Source organism: Lissotriton vulgaris, unplaced genomic scaffold (assembly GCF_964263255.1).
Source record: "Lissotriton vulgaris unplaced genomic scaffold, aLisVul1.2 SCAFFOLD_890, whole genome shotgun sequence".
In the NCBI taxonomy this organism is placed as follows: Eukaryota; Metazoa; Chordata; class Amphibia; order Caudata; family Salamandridae; genus Lissotriton; species Lissotriton vulgaris.
Window position 1 is genome coordinate 694,612 of NW_028245569.1, and position 15,271 is coordinate 709,882.

A 15,271-nucleotide genomic window follows, 5' to 3' on the forward strand; every position below is an offset into this window, starting at 1 on the left:
TGGGGGGGGGTGCACAGACCCACTCCTTTTTCAGTAATTTTGTTCGAGGGGTGGGCTCTCTGGGGCCTTTAGGGGCTCAGGAAGGAGGGTGCCCTCTCCTCCATTATTATAGAAATTAGCCCGGACAATGGGGTTCCCGGGGGCCTCAGGAGACTCTAAAGCTCAGGGGCGTCCATTTCAAAATCAACAGCCCCCAATTGCATTTTGCACGTCTCCAAGTCACAGAACTCCTAATTAGAAGCATACCATATGGTAAACTTTTGCAAATGCGTAGAAGTTGTTCCAATGACAAGAATGTTTTAAATCGTTATAAAGAGGGAACCAAGAGGTTGCAAATAAGATGTCAAAAGGGGTCTTGTTAGGGTAACACAGAAATCCTTTATGCAAACACTCCTAACCAAAAAAAGAAGACTCTAGCATACAGCAGGCTACAACTGAGAAGACCAATTTTACCATATAGAAAAGAAAGTCGGCAAATGCAAAAACTTTTGAATAGACATTGGAACTTAATCAGCCATGATCCATACATTGGAAGCATATTGGGACAAAGACCACTCATATCTTTCAGAAAAGTACCATCTCTTAAAGAAAAATTAGTCAGAAGTCACTTTTAAGGACCGTAAACCATAGGATTGGATCACCAAATCACAAACCGGCTTTATCAAATGGAATGCCTATAAAGCTTGCAAGATTGGAAGAAAATATGTGACCAATAATGGAAAGGAATAACCATTTAATTCAGAGTACATTAAAAATCACTTGTGACTCTAAATATGTGGTATATGGCAGGGTGCCAGTATGGCCTCATTGTAGACCCTCTTACACTGCCACCCTAAACACATACCACTATTTACTCACTCTAGCTGTCTTAGCATTGATTAAAGTAAGGTGCTGACTGAGCATATTTCTGTGAATAAAGGCTAGTAAGTTGTCCAAGCACATTTAGGCATGGATGTGGGCAGTGGACAGTGACTGTCACTGAGACGCAGGCCTTTAATTGCTCTTCAGTCCTGGTCTAGAACACTCCCTACTTTTCCACACAACTCCGCCTGTCTAATTTGATCGTTCCTTTTAAGTTTCCTTTTTATTATAGTATTTCGATCACCAACCACTCTGCTGATGCATTTGGAGGTTTAACACCAGGGCTGCTGATCATGTGAATAAGTGAAAGGATTTATTGGTCTCTTGAAGTCTGTCTTAAGGTCAAACTACAGGAACAATAGAGCTTTTTCTTCTGCAAAGCTGAACAGGTGGCCTTTGCAATATAGCAGTGCTGGTGGAGTCTTGGACTGACACCTCTCTTTTTGAGAGTATTTGCTTCATTAAGGGAGACATCCTTTACCCTGCATGGGTTACTCCACATGCCATTTCCCTGCATGTTATACGCCGCAAAATCTTTTATAACGCAGGGCTTTACACCGCAAACTATTTCTACACATTCCCCAAAGTAATACCCAGTGGAGTTAGAGTAGTAAATTGCATTGTAATGGGGGAATGTGTTGTAAAAGATTTTGCGGTGTAAAAACGGCTGGGTAATGGTACGTGGAGTGAAAGTGTGCAGGGTAAAGTTTCTTATTCCTTCATTATAAATGGTGGAACAGGCCGGTATGTTGCTGATCTGGTGGGCTGCCTGTACTTGTACAATAATTTATAGCCTGTCATTCCTACAATTAGTTTAAAGCACACATACTTAAAACTATGTTCGTGACTGAGGGTATGGGGAACTTCAGAATGCATTTCTGTGAGGAACCGTGGTCTCCTCTGCTTGTGCATTTACACACACTAGTCTTCTGAATTCTGAATTTGGCACTTAGTTGTTTCCACTTGCAGTTTCTCATCTATTTATTTTGTTTTTCTCTTCCAGGGAGATATTGGTGGAGGAAAGCAATGTACAGCGAGTTGACTCTCCAGTCACAGTGAGTATGGCTTTTATAATACAAGCAAATATCTGTGAAAATTCTTTAGTGCTTCTGCCGTTTGTGACCTAGATATGGTTTGTTAAATGAGCTGCTGGATACAGGAGTGGCTACACTTTTATGGATGTTCTTATTTCTTTGCAGGTATGTGGAGACATCCATGGCCAGTTCTATGACCTTAAAGAGTTATTTAGGGTGAGTGCTGGTTCTTTCCTTTTTCGTGTTTTAAGTCCATCGCTCATTCCATCTTCCCATATGCTGGATCTTTTTGGGCTGGTAACAGCGTGGCCCTTCTGAAATGTAACACCCACAACCCCAACCTTCCACCTTCTGTCATTTCTCCCATCTCGTTTTCTTGTAGGTTGGAGGCGATGTTCCAGAAACCAACTATCTCTTCATGGGTGACTTTGTTGATCGTGGTTTTTATAGCGTAGAGACCTTCCTTCTGCTGCTAGCGTTGAAGGTATGTAGCTGCTTCGTTCTGCACTCTGACATAGGTCTTTAATGTAGGAGTCATTGGGATAGCATTGTTCAAGGCTAGGGATTGACTAAGGCGACTAATGCTTTTTTTGTTGATGCTGCAAATGACCGAGTTTAGTTTTAGAGTTTTTAGATAAACTGTGATGCCTATTCCGCCCCAGAAGCCTAAACAAATGGGGAAATGGTCCCACCGACTTTCCTTGGCTCTTCTCATCCAAAGTGCTTTGGTAGTGTGAAACTGGAAAATGTTGTGTTGGTAGATGCTTGAATAAGTACTTCAAGGGAGATATTATGATGAGTAGAGGTAGACCCAGTAATGTAACTTTTTTAAATTTACCACAATTGTATTGTTAATTGAAAAGCTCTTTAACAGTACAACCCATCCTTCCATGAATAGCAAAATGAACATGTTCTGTGCGCTCACAAGTGCATTGGAACCACATGGTTGTCCAAATGGTACCACCATACAGCACAATCTTGATGCTTGCCACCATTCAAAGGTACGCCAGAAAACAGCTCACACTCATGCACACAGTATACCATGGGTTCCAATGTATTGGCTGAGGGATTACATCTACCAGCACAATAATCTGCCATCATCCTACTGAAACAAGAAACAGTAAGGACCTACAGCTAACTTCCAAAATATGCATCTCATACAAATTGGAAGGGAAGTCTCGTGAGACATTCTTAAACAATATAAAGAATAGGCCCATCTTTTTAGCAGACAGTTCACTCGTTATATACTCTACCTTGACTACTCTCTCTCCCGGCTGCTTCACTTTTCTACATATGTAATCTGTTGCTTCATTGGGGCTCTTTTTGACCTCCTTTGGCTTATTGTCATTTTACCTTAGCTTGGCATTATTCTTCACTATTTTGAACTCTGCAAAGAGGTTGTATAGCTGGTTGCAGCACCCTGTTACTTGTCGGTCCTCTCCTTTCCCCTCCACTAGTCAGATGCTGCACAATTTCAGGAGTCCACAACTAACTATGTGGAGATAAAAACCACTATCTCTTCTCACACAATGCTAGCCCTGCACATGTGAAAGTGTGCGTTGTCACAGAGCGGCGTTCTATCCTTCCCGAGACCTCTTGCTACAGAGTGGAGAACGATTTTGTACATGCAAGCTTTAATGTGTACATGTCTCATTAGGAACCTCTTTATGGTTCAAACTTTTATACCTTGGAGATTCTTTTAAACTTGAAGGGTTCTCTTGAAATTATCTGAGTCTTTGAGATTAGTCAGATGGAAATTCATATTTGTATCGCTGGTGGAACAAATCGGGTTCTCTGAAAAGGAGCAACTCTTCTTTTCACTGTTTAAAATGCTTTCTAGTAGGTATATTTTGGTCTACTCTTGGAAGCAAAATCTCTGCCTTGCCCATCTGTTGTATGATACTGACACCATCTGGCCAAAGTTTTTCCATTTGAAGATAATCCCTGGCAGTCTTAAACACAAAAAAACTCCACGCATGATTTATCCAGAAACATACTTTACAATACAATTTTTAGGTTCAGGTTGAATGAAAATATGCCTATTGGTAGAAACGTTTTGGATCACATTTTTTTAATTTAAAATCATTTTCTCCTGTGTTTTTTTCTCTTCAAGTAGACCCTTCATGAGTTTCGCTTTTCATGGCCACTTGTGCCTATAGTAGAACCTCTTATCTGAAAGAGACGCGTTAGTGATAGATTCCTTACCCTAGAACAGAGGTCTTCAAACTTTTGGATGCCGAGACCCCCCTGTCAACATTTTCAAGCGTAAGGACCCCCTCCTGACAAAAATTTCGAAACCTGTAGGTTATGAGGAAGGTGAGGACCAAATTATGCGACAGGCTTCACTAAATTGTGTGAGTAGAAAATGTAAATAATGTTCTGTGATGCGTATTTTGGGGTAGCATTGCTTTATTATTTCGAATATTTTTAAACACTAATACTGAGGAAAGATTTCACCCCATCAGTACCAGTTTATAACCAAAATACAGCAATTAACATCAGAAAGATGTCTAGTCAACCTCTGTGAAGGGCCTCCCAATCGCAGGAATACGCAATGCCACATTAGAAGCTCACCTGGCCATGGCCGGGAGCAGCAAGGGTGCATTCAAACCGTGGTGGTCTTGTGCAGAGTTAAGCAGTTTACCCATGCCCCTTTCCTCTCACCCCCTTCCTTCCATCCCTCTCTTCTCTCCCAACCCTGGATCCCGCTCTACCATTGCAGGCAGATGGTTATTGGCCCCAGGACACCTTTTGGTAACGGTAGTGCCCTACAAATGTAAATAATAGGCAGAAGCAGGGGATCCACTAGACCCGAACTTCGTGGTGGTGGGGGGGGGGGGTTAACACTCCCAGCCAGGGCTTGTCCAAGCAATGGTCGCACACGGTGCAACAGTCTTTCCAACTTCTCCATTATTTCCCTCACTACCACTCACCAACAATACACCTCCTCTCTCTAAAGCACCTGTCTTACAAACATTTAATTTTTTTTATAGCGGTACTCCTAGTTTACTCACACTCAGTTCTGTGATGTGCATGGTGCATCTTCTTTGTACCAGGCACTTTAACCTTCTGCACTGTGTGGGTGACAAGAGTGCCCATGTGACTGCATGGTGAGCAATGCAACAGTGTGAGAGTAGGGTAAAAGGAGTGACTGCAGGGTGAGTGAGGTGACCTTATGAATTTGGTGCTGCTGTAAGTGCAGAGTGGGACGAATTAGTGCATGGTTAGTGATGGCCTTGTTTGAGTGAGCTACAGATTGAGCAGTAAGGGGGGGACAGGTGAGTGGAGTGTGACATGAGTGCAGGGTGAGAAGTGTGCTCGTGTGACTGCAGGGTGAGGTACAGAGTGAACAATGCAAGCACATTTTTTGTGCAGAGTGATCACTGTGAGAGCAGGGTGAGCTGGTGAATGTTGTGAGTGCATGGTGATCAGTGTGAGTGCATGGTGATCCGTGTGAGTGCATGGTGATCCGTGTGAGTGCATGGTGATCAGTGTGAGTGCATGGTGATCAGTGTGAGTGCATGGTGATCAGTGTGAGTGCATGGTGATCAGTGTGAGTGCATGGTGATCAGTGTGAGTGCATGGTGATCAGTGTGAGTGCATGGTGATCAGTACGAGTGCATGGTGATCAGTACGAGTGCATTGTGATCAGTACGAGTGCATTGTGATCAGTACGAGTGCATTGTGATCGCTGGGAGTGCAGGGTGAACGTGAAAGTGAAGGCGAGAATGGGAAGTGAGTTGCTGGAAAGCAGGGTGCATTCCCAGAAACTTGAAACGTAGGGTTTCAGATATAAGTTAAACTATTGCTATAATGGCATTAATCAGGGTTCGAGGGTGGAGGAAAAAAATAATGTGCTGATCCTGCAACAAACTTCCAGTCTAATGATTAGGGTTACCAGCTCATTATTTTGATGGCCCAGAAATAAGCAGTCACCTACAGCTGTATTTTTTGCACTTATCTGTGAATATTCAGAACAGCAAATATAAATAGAAAGCACTTTTAATTTTGTTCTAGGGATGCCTCAATGATCCATGACTAATAATTAAAGAGAATAAAGACAAAAAAGTCACATCACTAATTAATACATACTTTTTTATTTATAACTCAATTTAGTGTCAAGAGCAGGTCTCTGCAGGATCTTTAAACATCACATAGCAGGCATGTTTCTTTTGGCAACCCAACTTTATATTTCTTTTCATTAAATGCATTCTCACACTACAGCAGTAAGTGTAAAAATACAAATGTAAGGAATAGGCAGTGTGGGGGCCCAGGGGTACTGGAACCATTAAAAAACTAAGCTTTGGTAATCGGTTAACAAAGGCATGTAAATATGTTAATTGTCTTTAAAGACCTGTGAAAAACTCTGGCGACTCCAGACACTGCCCAGCCAGGCCCCAGGAGCGAGCTGCACTGCAGCAGCCCGGGCTGAGAAACAGGATGGGGGAGGAGGGGAGCTGAAGCCCTGGAGGCCAGGGCAGAAGCCCCACAGTTTGAAGACCCCTGCCCTAGAATATCCCCAGGCGTCAGACTGGATCCGGAAAGTTTTTTCATCAGCAGTACCCCTTGCGCGTCTGTAGGTGGCGTTGTGCGGCTCCTTGTCCGTCGCTGGCGTAAGCGCCGAGATGTCACGGAGACTACTTAGGTGCCACCCACGACGTCAGTTCTTTCTTTTTCCGCACCAGTAAGCGTAGATCCGGTTAGAGCTCGTACCCTAGTCACTTTTTGACAATCTTTTTTGAGACTTTTTGTCTCCTGTACTTTTAAATCTAATCTTGTGCATGTAGGTATGTCTGGTTTTAAGTCTTGCGGGGTATGCCGTCTCAATATGTCGGTGGTGGACCCCCACAACGTCTGTCTCTACTGCCTTGGGTATGACCACAACTCCCGGTCCTGTTTGGACTGTCTGGCCATGGCCATAAAGGCATTGAGGGAGCGGCGCGGGAAGTTGCTTGAGGTCCGGCACCCGTCCCTGCGCCGTTCACGGTCCATGCGCTGCTCCGGAGAACGATCGCTGGGCCTCCGTCATCGCTCCTCTGGTTGCAAGTTTTCACCCTCTGATTTTGGTAAGACACAAAAAGGTTGAAAAAGCGCTGTCGCTCTCAGACGTCCCCCCTGTCGGTCCACGTATGCGTACGTGGGGGACAGGGGTCTGACCCTAAGGCTCCTTCGGAGCCTGGGAGTCCCGCGGCCTACCCGCTTTACCCGGGTCCGTCGGTGACTCCCGCTCAGGTGCAAGAGTTTCTTGCTACTGTGGACCACCTGTTTAGTCCTCGGGCTCCCGCCGGTGTGCCCTCTGGCCCCACGGTCCTGTTAGGATCCTGTTGTGGGGCTTCGGCGGCTCCGTCCACGGCGCCACAGGATGCTGCAGCTCCGGCGCCACAAGGTCCTCCGGTGCCAGCTCCAGCCCCAGCGCCACCCTCTGCTCCTCCTCCGGCGCCGCAGTGGATACCATTGGTTCCACCCCTGCCCAGGTTCCAGGACAATTTTGTTCTGCCTGGGATCCGCACTGGGACACAGCGCTGGTTGACCCCGGCCGACGCAGTTTCTGACGTAGTTTCCAACGCAGTTTGTCCTTTCTCCAGCCCTGCTGCCGCAGCCTGTACCACATACGGAGGAGGTGTAGGATGACTGAGAGGGGTCAGAGGATCCCCTTGCTCGTCAGTGTGACTCTGAGCAGGACTGGGCAGCCTTGATGTCTCCTCTGACCCGTGTTTTACTTCTCCACCTACCATGGAGGAGGGCACCTCTTACATGGTGGTGCTCCGTCGGGTAGCTGAGGTCCTCCACCTTGACCTCCCAATGGTGCCCCTAACAACTAATCTCCTCACTTAGGTGCTCCAGACGGCGTCCAGTTCGTCGGTGCCCATACTGCCATTTAATGACTCCCTCACTGATGTCTTACTGAGCACTTGGTCGTGGCCTGCCACAGTAGCCCCTGTGGATAAGAACGTCACCAGACGTCCTTGCGCGGCGGCGGGTGACCATGGCTTTCTGACCACTCATCCTACGCCCGAGAGTCTGGTCATCCAAGCTTCGACGTCCCAGGGTGCCTTTCCCACGGACCCGCCGGATAAGGACTCTAAGAAGCTGGAGCAGTTCGGCAAGCTGTTATTCTCTTTGGCCAGCTTAGGGCTGCTGTCAGTGAACACTGCATGCCTGTTGGGCTGCTATTGCCACGGTGTGTGGGATACAGTTGCGCAGGTGTTACCTCAGTGTCCTGAAGAGACCCAGGCTGTGGTGTCTCAAGCTGTTGCCAAGGGTAAAGATCCGGCTAAGTTCGCCATTCGGTGTGGCTTGAACACCGCAGACTCACTGGGTAGAGCAATTTCTAAGACTGTGGCGCTTCGACGCCACGCCTGGTAGAGGTACTGGGTTTGTGCCAGATGGCCAAAGCTCTCTCATGGACCTGCCCTTTGATGGCACTCGCCTGTTTGGCGATAAAGCCGACCGGGCACTGAAGCGCTTCAAGGACTCTCTAGCTACGGCCAAGTCCTTGGGTCTTTCAAACTCATGCCTGGCCACGTCTCTCTTTTCTCCCTTTTGTTGCTTTTGTGACCACGGAAGAGGTGCCCCAGCATTTTTGTTCAGCCAGAAGCCCGCGCAGAACAACCTCAGCGTGGATGTGGAGGCTGCTGTGGCGGCACAGGGGGCCAACGGGCAGGTCAGTCCACCTCCGCAGCATCCGCCTCAAAGCCTTCCTAGTCCGACCTTTGGAGTGCACCCCACGCCTGTGGGTGGCAGGAATCATCATCACCTCCCTACTGGCGTTCTGTCACTTCGTACAAATGGGTGCTGCAAATTGTCCGACGGGGTTACTCCCTCCTTTGAGTCTGCCCCCACAACCATGCCACCTCAGTTCCAACGCATGTCGGGGGATTACTTTGCGCTTCTCCTACAGGAAGTCATGGCCCTCCTGGCCAAAGGGGGCATCGAGTGCTTTCCTGGGCCAGAAGTAGGACGTGGCTGTTATTCACACTACTTTCTGGTCCCCAAAAAGGACAAAGGGAGCCTGCGTCTTATCTTGGACCTCAGGAACGTCAATCGCTTCCTCTGGAAGGAGGAGTTCAAGATGTTGACTCTGGCTCAGGTCTTGGCTGCCCTTGACCCTGGAGACTGAATGGTAGAGTTGGACTTGCAGGACGCATATTTTCACATCCCTGTCCTGCCGACCCACTGGCGTTACTTGCGGTTCACGGTAGGCCAGACTCATTTTTAGTTTGCTGTGATCCCCTTCGGCCTTACCAGCGCCCCTCGGGTGTTCACCAAAGTGATGGCGATGGTCTCAGCTCATCTGCGCAGGTCAGTGGTGTCAGTCTTCCCTTACCTCGACGACTGGTTGTTGAAGGCGGGCTTGCCCCAGACACTCCTCAACCACCTTCAGACCACTGCCGACCTCCTGCATTTTCTGGGGTTCTCCATCAACGTGCCAAAGTCGCACCGGAGTGCCTCTCAGAAGCTCCCCTTCATTGGAGCGGTTCTGGATTCGACGCAGTTTTAGATTTATCCTCCCGAGCAGCGAGTCTGGGATATTCAGGCTATGATTCCGATCTTTCAACCTCTATCCCGGGTTTCAGTCAGGATGACCCTTCGGCTCCTGAGCCTGCTGGCCTCCTGCATCCTATTGGTGCAACATGCCAGGTGGCGTATGCGGGCTCTGCAATTGGACCTGAAGTTCCAGTGGGCACAGCATCAGGGAAACCTGTCTGATCATGTCCAGATCTCGGCGGGCACTGCACGACAATTGCATTGGTGGCTCACAAATCTCGATTTGGTCAATGGCAGATTCCCCAACCGGAGCACACAGTGGTGACGGATACGTCCCTCCTGGGATGGGGAGGCCACTTGGGAGAATCGAACATCAGAGGCCTCTGGTCTCCGGCAGAGTCACAGCTCCATATCAACCTTTTGGAGCTTCGGGCGATGTCCTCAGTTCTGCGCAGTGGAATTTCCAAGGCGGCACTCGCTCGGCGACCCTTTTCGTTGCGAGTGGAGTTGCGGTCTGTTGTACGTCTTTCCTCCTATACCACTTCTGCCCAGAGTGCTGAAGATTTGGCGCGACTGGTCCCAAGTAATCCGTGTGGCTCCGGATTGGGCATGAAGATACTGGTATCCTGAGCTACTCAGCATGGCGATCGATCCCCCCGATCTAACTGCATCTTCGTGAGGATCCTCTGTCGCAGCAGCAGGGGACGGTCCTCCACCCAAACCTGTCCAGCCCCACATCCATGGGTGGAGATTGAGCGGCCACAGTTGACAGCTTTCGATCTTCCTTCCCAAGTCTGTGATGTCATTCTGGCAGCCAGGCGACCTCCACTAAGACGGTATACGCCTGCAGGTGGAACAAATTAACAAATTTGTGGCATGGTGCACAGCAAAGGCTGTGGATCCCCTCTCTGCTCCTCTTTCTGAGATCCTTCTGTTCCTTCTATCTTTGGCCCAACAGGGCTCTGCTCTGGGCGTCATCAAAGGTTCTCTTTCAACCATGTCCGACTTTTTACGGTTTCCAGATTAGCCTTCTCTTTAAGTCCCCAGTTGTTAATCGTTTTCTCAAAGACATTACTAACACGTTTCCGCCTGTGCTTTTCATAATGCCTCAGTGGGACTTAAATCTGGTCTTGACCTATCTGATGTGCGCTCCCTTTGAGCCCCTTCATAACTCTCCCTTACGTCTTCTCACTCTAAAGACTGCTTTCCTGGTAGCTATCACCTCTGCCAGAGGAGTGAGTGAGCTCCAGGCTCTTTCTTCTAAACCTTCTTTCTTTTTTTGTTCATCCGGACATGGTGGTTTTAAGGACCTGTCCTTCTTTCTTGCCAAAGGCCCTTCCACATCGGGCAGACAATCACTATGCCCACCTTCTTTCCGCCTCTGCAGCATTCAAAAGAGTAAAAAAGGCTCAACCGGGGGGCGTGGCTAGCAGCCGAACATGGCGGCAGCATAGTCGTGAGGCTCCGGGAGTAAGGCGGCCTTCCCCGAATTATCAGCACAATAATCCGATACCTCACAGCCTCGGAAGAGTGGGAGCTGGGTTCGGGTCAGAGCGGCGTCCAACCAGAGCAATGTTGAATTGTGCCGCAGTCCGGGAGACTATCATCACAGCTCCCGATCGGTGAGGGCCTGAGAGCGGCCAACAGCACCGAGCTCCAGTGGTTCCTGAGGCCGGGCAGAAGTGGCTGGAAAGTGGGAGGAGAGAAGCCGGAAGTCCGAACTTGTCTAGGCATCGACGACAAGATCTGCTCCGACTGCCGGGCCCTCTTCGAAAGCCAGGCGGGAGCGGTCCCGCAGGCGACTCTAACTCCGGCAGTCGGCCCCGCACCGCGAGAGGTCCCGGTCCCACAGGAGGTCGCGGGGGACAGGTCGCGGGGATGGAGCCACCACAGCTCCGGGAGTCGGCACCACTTCTCCGGGGCACCACTTCTCCGGGTCGAAGTCGTCGCCCGGTAAGAAACACAAGAAGTCGAAGAGGCGTCATCGCTCTTCTGACTCCTTTACCTCCCCCCCCCCCAACGCTTGCGCGACGCGGCCGGGGGTTCGGGTGACACCGCCCACGCGGCTCCGCCAGAGTTGCGGTTGTCACGACCTGCCCCACACCCTCCAGTCCCTGGGCGCGACGCCGGGGGAGATCGAGCGCTTCCTCGTGGCTATGAGGAATCTCTCTTCCCCGACGGGCTCCGCGGCGCCTTCGGGCCCAGCGGACCCGTCTGGGGCCCCTAGCGGGTCGGGGGCTTCGGCCCGACGCCGTCGAGTGCTTCGACCCCCGACGGCGCCGCTGGGCCCAGCGGTTCAGACGCCGCCGGGGCCTTCGGGCCTGGCGCTGTGGGACCCCACTGGACCCACTTCGGGATCTGGGTCGTTGCCGGTGGACCTTACTACCCCCCCCCCCCCCCAGCGTCGATCCGTCAGGTGTCACCTCCGGCGCCGTCGTCGGGCGGCGCCGTCCCCGATGCCTCCCTCGCTCCGGTTCCGACGTCGGAGCGGCGCCGCTGGACGCTGTATCCGACGGCGATTGGGGATTTTTACTTCAATGAACCGGCCCCATTGGTTGACAACCCTGAATTTCAGGAGATGGGAGACGAGGCGTATTGGGAGGGGTCTGAGGACCCTCTGACACGCGATTGTCAGCCTCTAAAGGACTGGACAGGTGACCTTGGGGATGCCAGTGGTCTGGACACCTCTCCAGACACCGGCTTTGTCTCGCCTCCTACCGTGGCTTCGGAAGAGGGGGCAACATACGGAGTGGTGTTGATGAGGGCCGCCAAGGCCTTGAGCCTTTAGCTCCCCGTTGTGGCCGTGAGGACTAACCTCACTGAGGTCCTTAAACCGCAGTCATGCCCATCGGAGCCTCGTCTGCCGTTCAATGAGGCCTTGAACGGCGTTCTTTTGGGCACTTGGTCCAAGCCCGCTACGGGTTCGCCCGTAGATGGGAACTTGGCCAGACTCCACCGCCCGGCCCCGGGCGTCCCAGCTTTCCTGTCCACCCACCCCACCCACGAGAGCCTGGTCATCCAGGCGTCCACTTCCCAGACCGCATTCCCGTCTGCTCCGCCGGACAGGGACTCCAAGAGGTACGAGATGTACGGTAAAAAGGTCTTCTCCTCCCTTAGTCTGGGACTGCGGTCTTCCAACACCGCTTGCCTCTTGGGCCGCTACACCCTCTCTCTGTGGGATGCGGTTGCGGAAGTGCTGCCAGAGTGTCTGTTAGAGGTACGGGACAAACTCTGCCAAGCCCTTGTGGAGGGCTGGGATGCAGCCAAATATTCCATCCGGTGTGGGCTGGATACCACCGACTCACTAGGTAGAGCGATGGCAACGACCGTGGCGATTAGACGCCACGCCTGGTTAAGGTCCGCCAACTTTTCGGCTGATGTCCAAAACACTTTGATGGACATGCCGTTTGAGGGCCGTCGCCTTTTTGGCGACAAGGAAGACCATGCGCTTGATCGCTTTAAGGACTCCAGGGCTACGGCCAAGTCCTTGGGCCTCTCGGCCCGCGCCAGCAAACGGGTGCCTTTCGCTCCTTTCGTGGCCAAGGAAGGGGCGCCCCCACACGTGCTGCCAGCCACACGCCGCAGACTAACATCCAGCGCGGTGGCGGCCGTGGAAATCGCCGTGGAGGCGGTCGGGGATAACGGCGAGGCCAGTCAACACCCTCCCCCGCAGCATCCTCCTCTAAACCCTCCTAGTCCGTGCTTCTCGGCCCATGTGACGCCAGTGGGGGGCAGGGTTCGCCATCACCACGCTCACTGGCGCACAGTCACTTCGGACAGGTGGGTGCTGCAGATCGTCCGGAGGGGCTACTCCCTCCCCTTCAAGACGACCCCTCAAGCCATGCCACCGCAACACCACCGCGTTTCGGGGGATCATTTGCGGCTTCTGCAGGAGGAAGTTTCGTCCCTCTTGGCCAAGGGGGCCATCGAGCGCGTTCCTGGGCCAGAAGTAGGACGTGGTTGCTACTCCCACTACTTTCTGGTACCCAAGAAGGGCAAAGGAGGCCTACGCCCTATCTTGGATCTACGGAACGTCAACGGCTTTCACCGGAAGGAGAAGTTCAAGATGCTGACTCTGGCTCAGGTCTTAGCTGCCCTGGACCCAGGAGACTGGATGGTGGCGTTTGACTTGCAGGACGCTTATTTCCACATCCCCGTCCTGCCGGCCCACCGGCGTTACCTACGGTTCATGGTAGGCCAGGAGCACTTTCAGTTTACCGTGCTCCCCTTCAGCCTTACCAGCGCCCCACAGGTGTTCACAAAGGTGATGGCGGTGGTCGCAGCTCATCTGCGCAGGTTAGGGGTTTCAGTCTTCTGATGGTTTTATATGTCCGGGATACTGCCTTCCCGGGGATCTGTTCCTGTAAGAGGCGACCCACCAGCTGAGCGTATTCGGGGAGTGCCTCCAACGATGCTCCCTCTGCCCTCCATGCATGCCTTCATTGCATATATTTAAAGAACTGGGAGCGGTTGAGCCCATATTCCTTTTGGAGCGACGTGAAGGATTGCAGCGCCCCCTTTTTAGTAATTTCTCCCAGAGTAGAAATGCCATTGTCGTCCCACCCCTGGAACCCCTTCAATTTGTGTAGTTCCTTCAGCCAGGTGCAGTGCCACAGCGGAGTTTGCTTCGTTGGTTTGTGTTCCCACTGTATTGCCCTTGTCGCCCTCTTCCATGCCCCCAGCGTGATTCTAGTAGCCAGTGTCCCCTCCCTCCATATATGCAGTGAAGACAGGTGCGGGCACCCATCGTGTGCCTTTCCAGTGCACAGGTGGGGTGTGTGGAGGGCGCATGTATCCATTCATTAATGGGGGCCAGGTGTTCTGCCCAGTAGTAGGCCTCCAAGACAGGCAAAGATATCCCACCATCATATTGGTGTCTCTGCAGGGTCGAAAGAGCTACTCTAAGCTGCTTACCCAGCCAGAGATAGGACCTCTGTGCCGCATGGATGTCTAGGAACACCTTACACGTCAAGGGGAAATATTCATTCTGGAATGCATATAAAAATCTGGGGAGCGTGACCATTTTAATCATAGCTGCCCGTCCCAGAATCGTCAGGGGGAGTGATTGCCAACTACTGGCAACTTCTGAAAAATTGTGTATGACGCGGCAGATATTACGGTCGTAGGAGAGGTTGCCATCGGTTGTGACAAATATTCCTAAGTACATAAACACCTCTCTAGTTGTCTGCAATCTCCCGGGCAGCGTGGGCCACTCCTCCTTGCCCTGCGGGTCATATAGCGTAGACTTGTGCCAATTAATCCGGTACCCTGAGTTAGTTCCGTATCGGTCTATTTCCTCAAATAGTGCCGGTATAGTAGTTTCCGGTTGCGTAACATAGAGCAGGACATCATCTGCGTACTGGGACAACATTTCATCCGCTGGCCATATCCGGAACCCAGTGATCCCTACATTTTGTCTTACCGCACAGGCCAGCACCTCAATTGATAAAGCAAACCGGGGAGATAGGGGGCATCTGTGAGAAGGTGGCCTGATATGCAGTGGTCACTATTCTAGTGCCCACTATGTATCAGTCCAGCAACCCTTATTGATGATTGGTTGTAAGTCAACCTTATAGACCAGCTATCCTAGTAGCATGGATACGAGCAGTCTAAGGCTAAAGACTCGAGAGGGCGTGTTAAGCCAGCTGTTTACCACACATATACCCCTTGAATACCCAGTGAAAGGACACCACACAAGTGTTATGAAAATAAACAGTTATTTATTAAAGATCACAACAGCCCTGTACTCTTTATGAGGACAGGGTACTAAGCACAAACCAAAAACTCTTACAAAAATACTTAAGTTAGCACAGTATATACAAATGCCCGAGGGGCACGGAAAACCATATACTCTAAAAGTGGAATGTGAAATTCCTAGCAGGTAAGTA

The 15,271-nt window shown here is 50.9% G+C and overlaps 1 protein-coding gene across 2 annotated transcripts in view; it reads left to right on the forward strand.

The window, feature by feature from the left end:
- The window catches only part of PPP4C (protein phosphatase 4 catalytic subunit), a 210,285-nt gene that overhangs the window by 81,697 nt on the left and 113,317 nt on the right, over positions 1-15,271 (forward strand). For both annotated transcript variants that reach the window (XM_086949116.1, XM_086949117.1), the window contains 3 exons: positions 1,865-1,916; positions 2,061-2,111; positions 2,278-2,379. In XM_086949116.1, the coding sequence (XP_086805242.1) occupies positions 1,865-1,916; positions 2,061-2,111; positions 2,278-2,379 (205 nt within the window). The remainder of the gene's footprint in view (positions 1-1,864; positions 1,917-2,060; positions 2,112-2,277; positions 2,380-15,271) is intronic.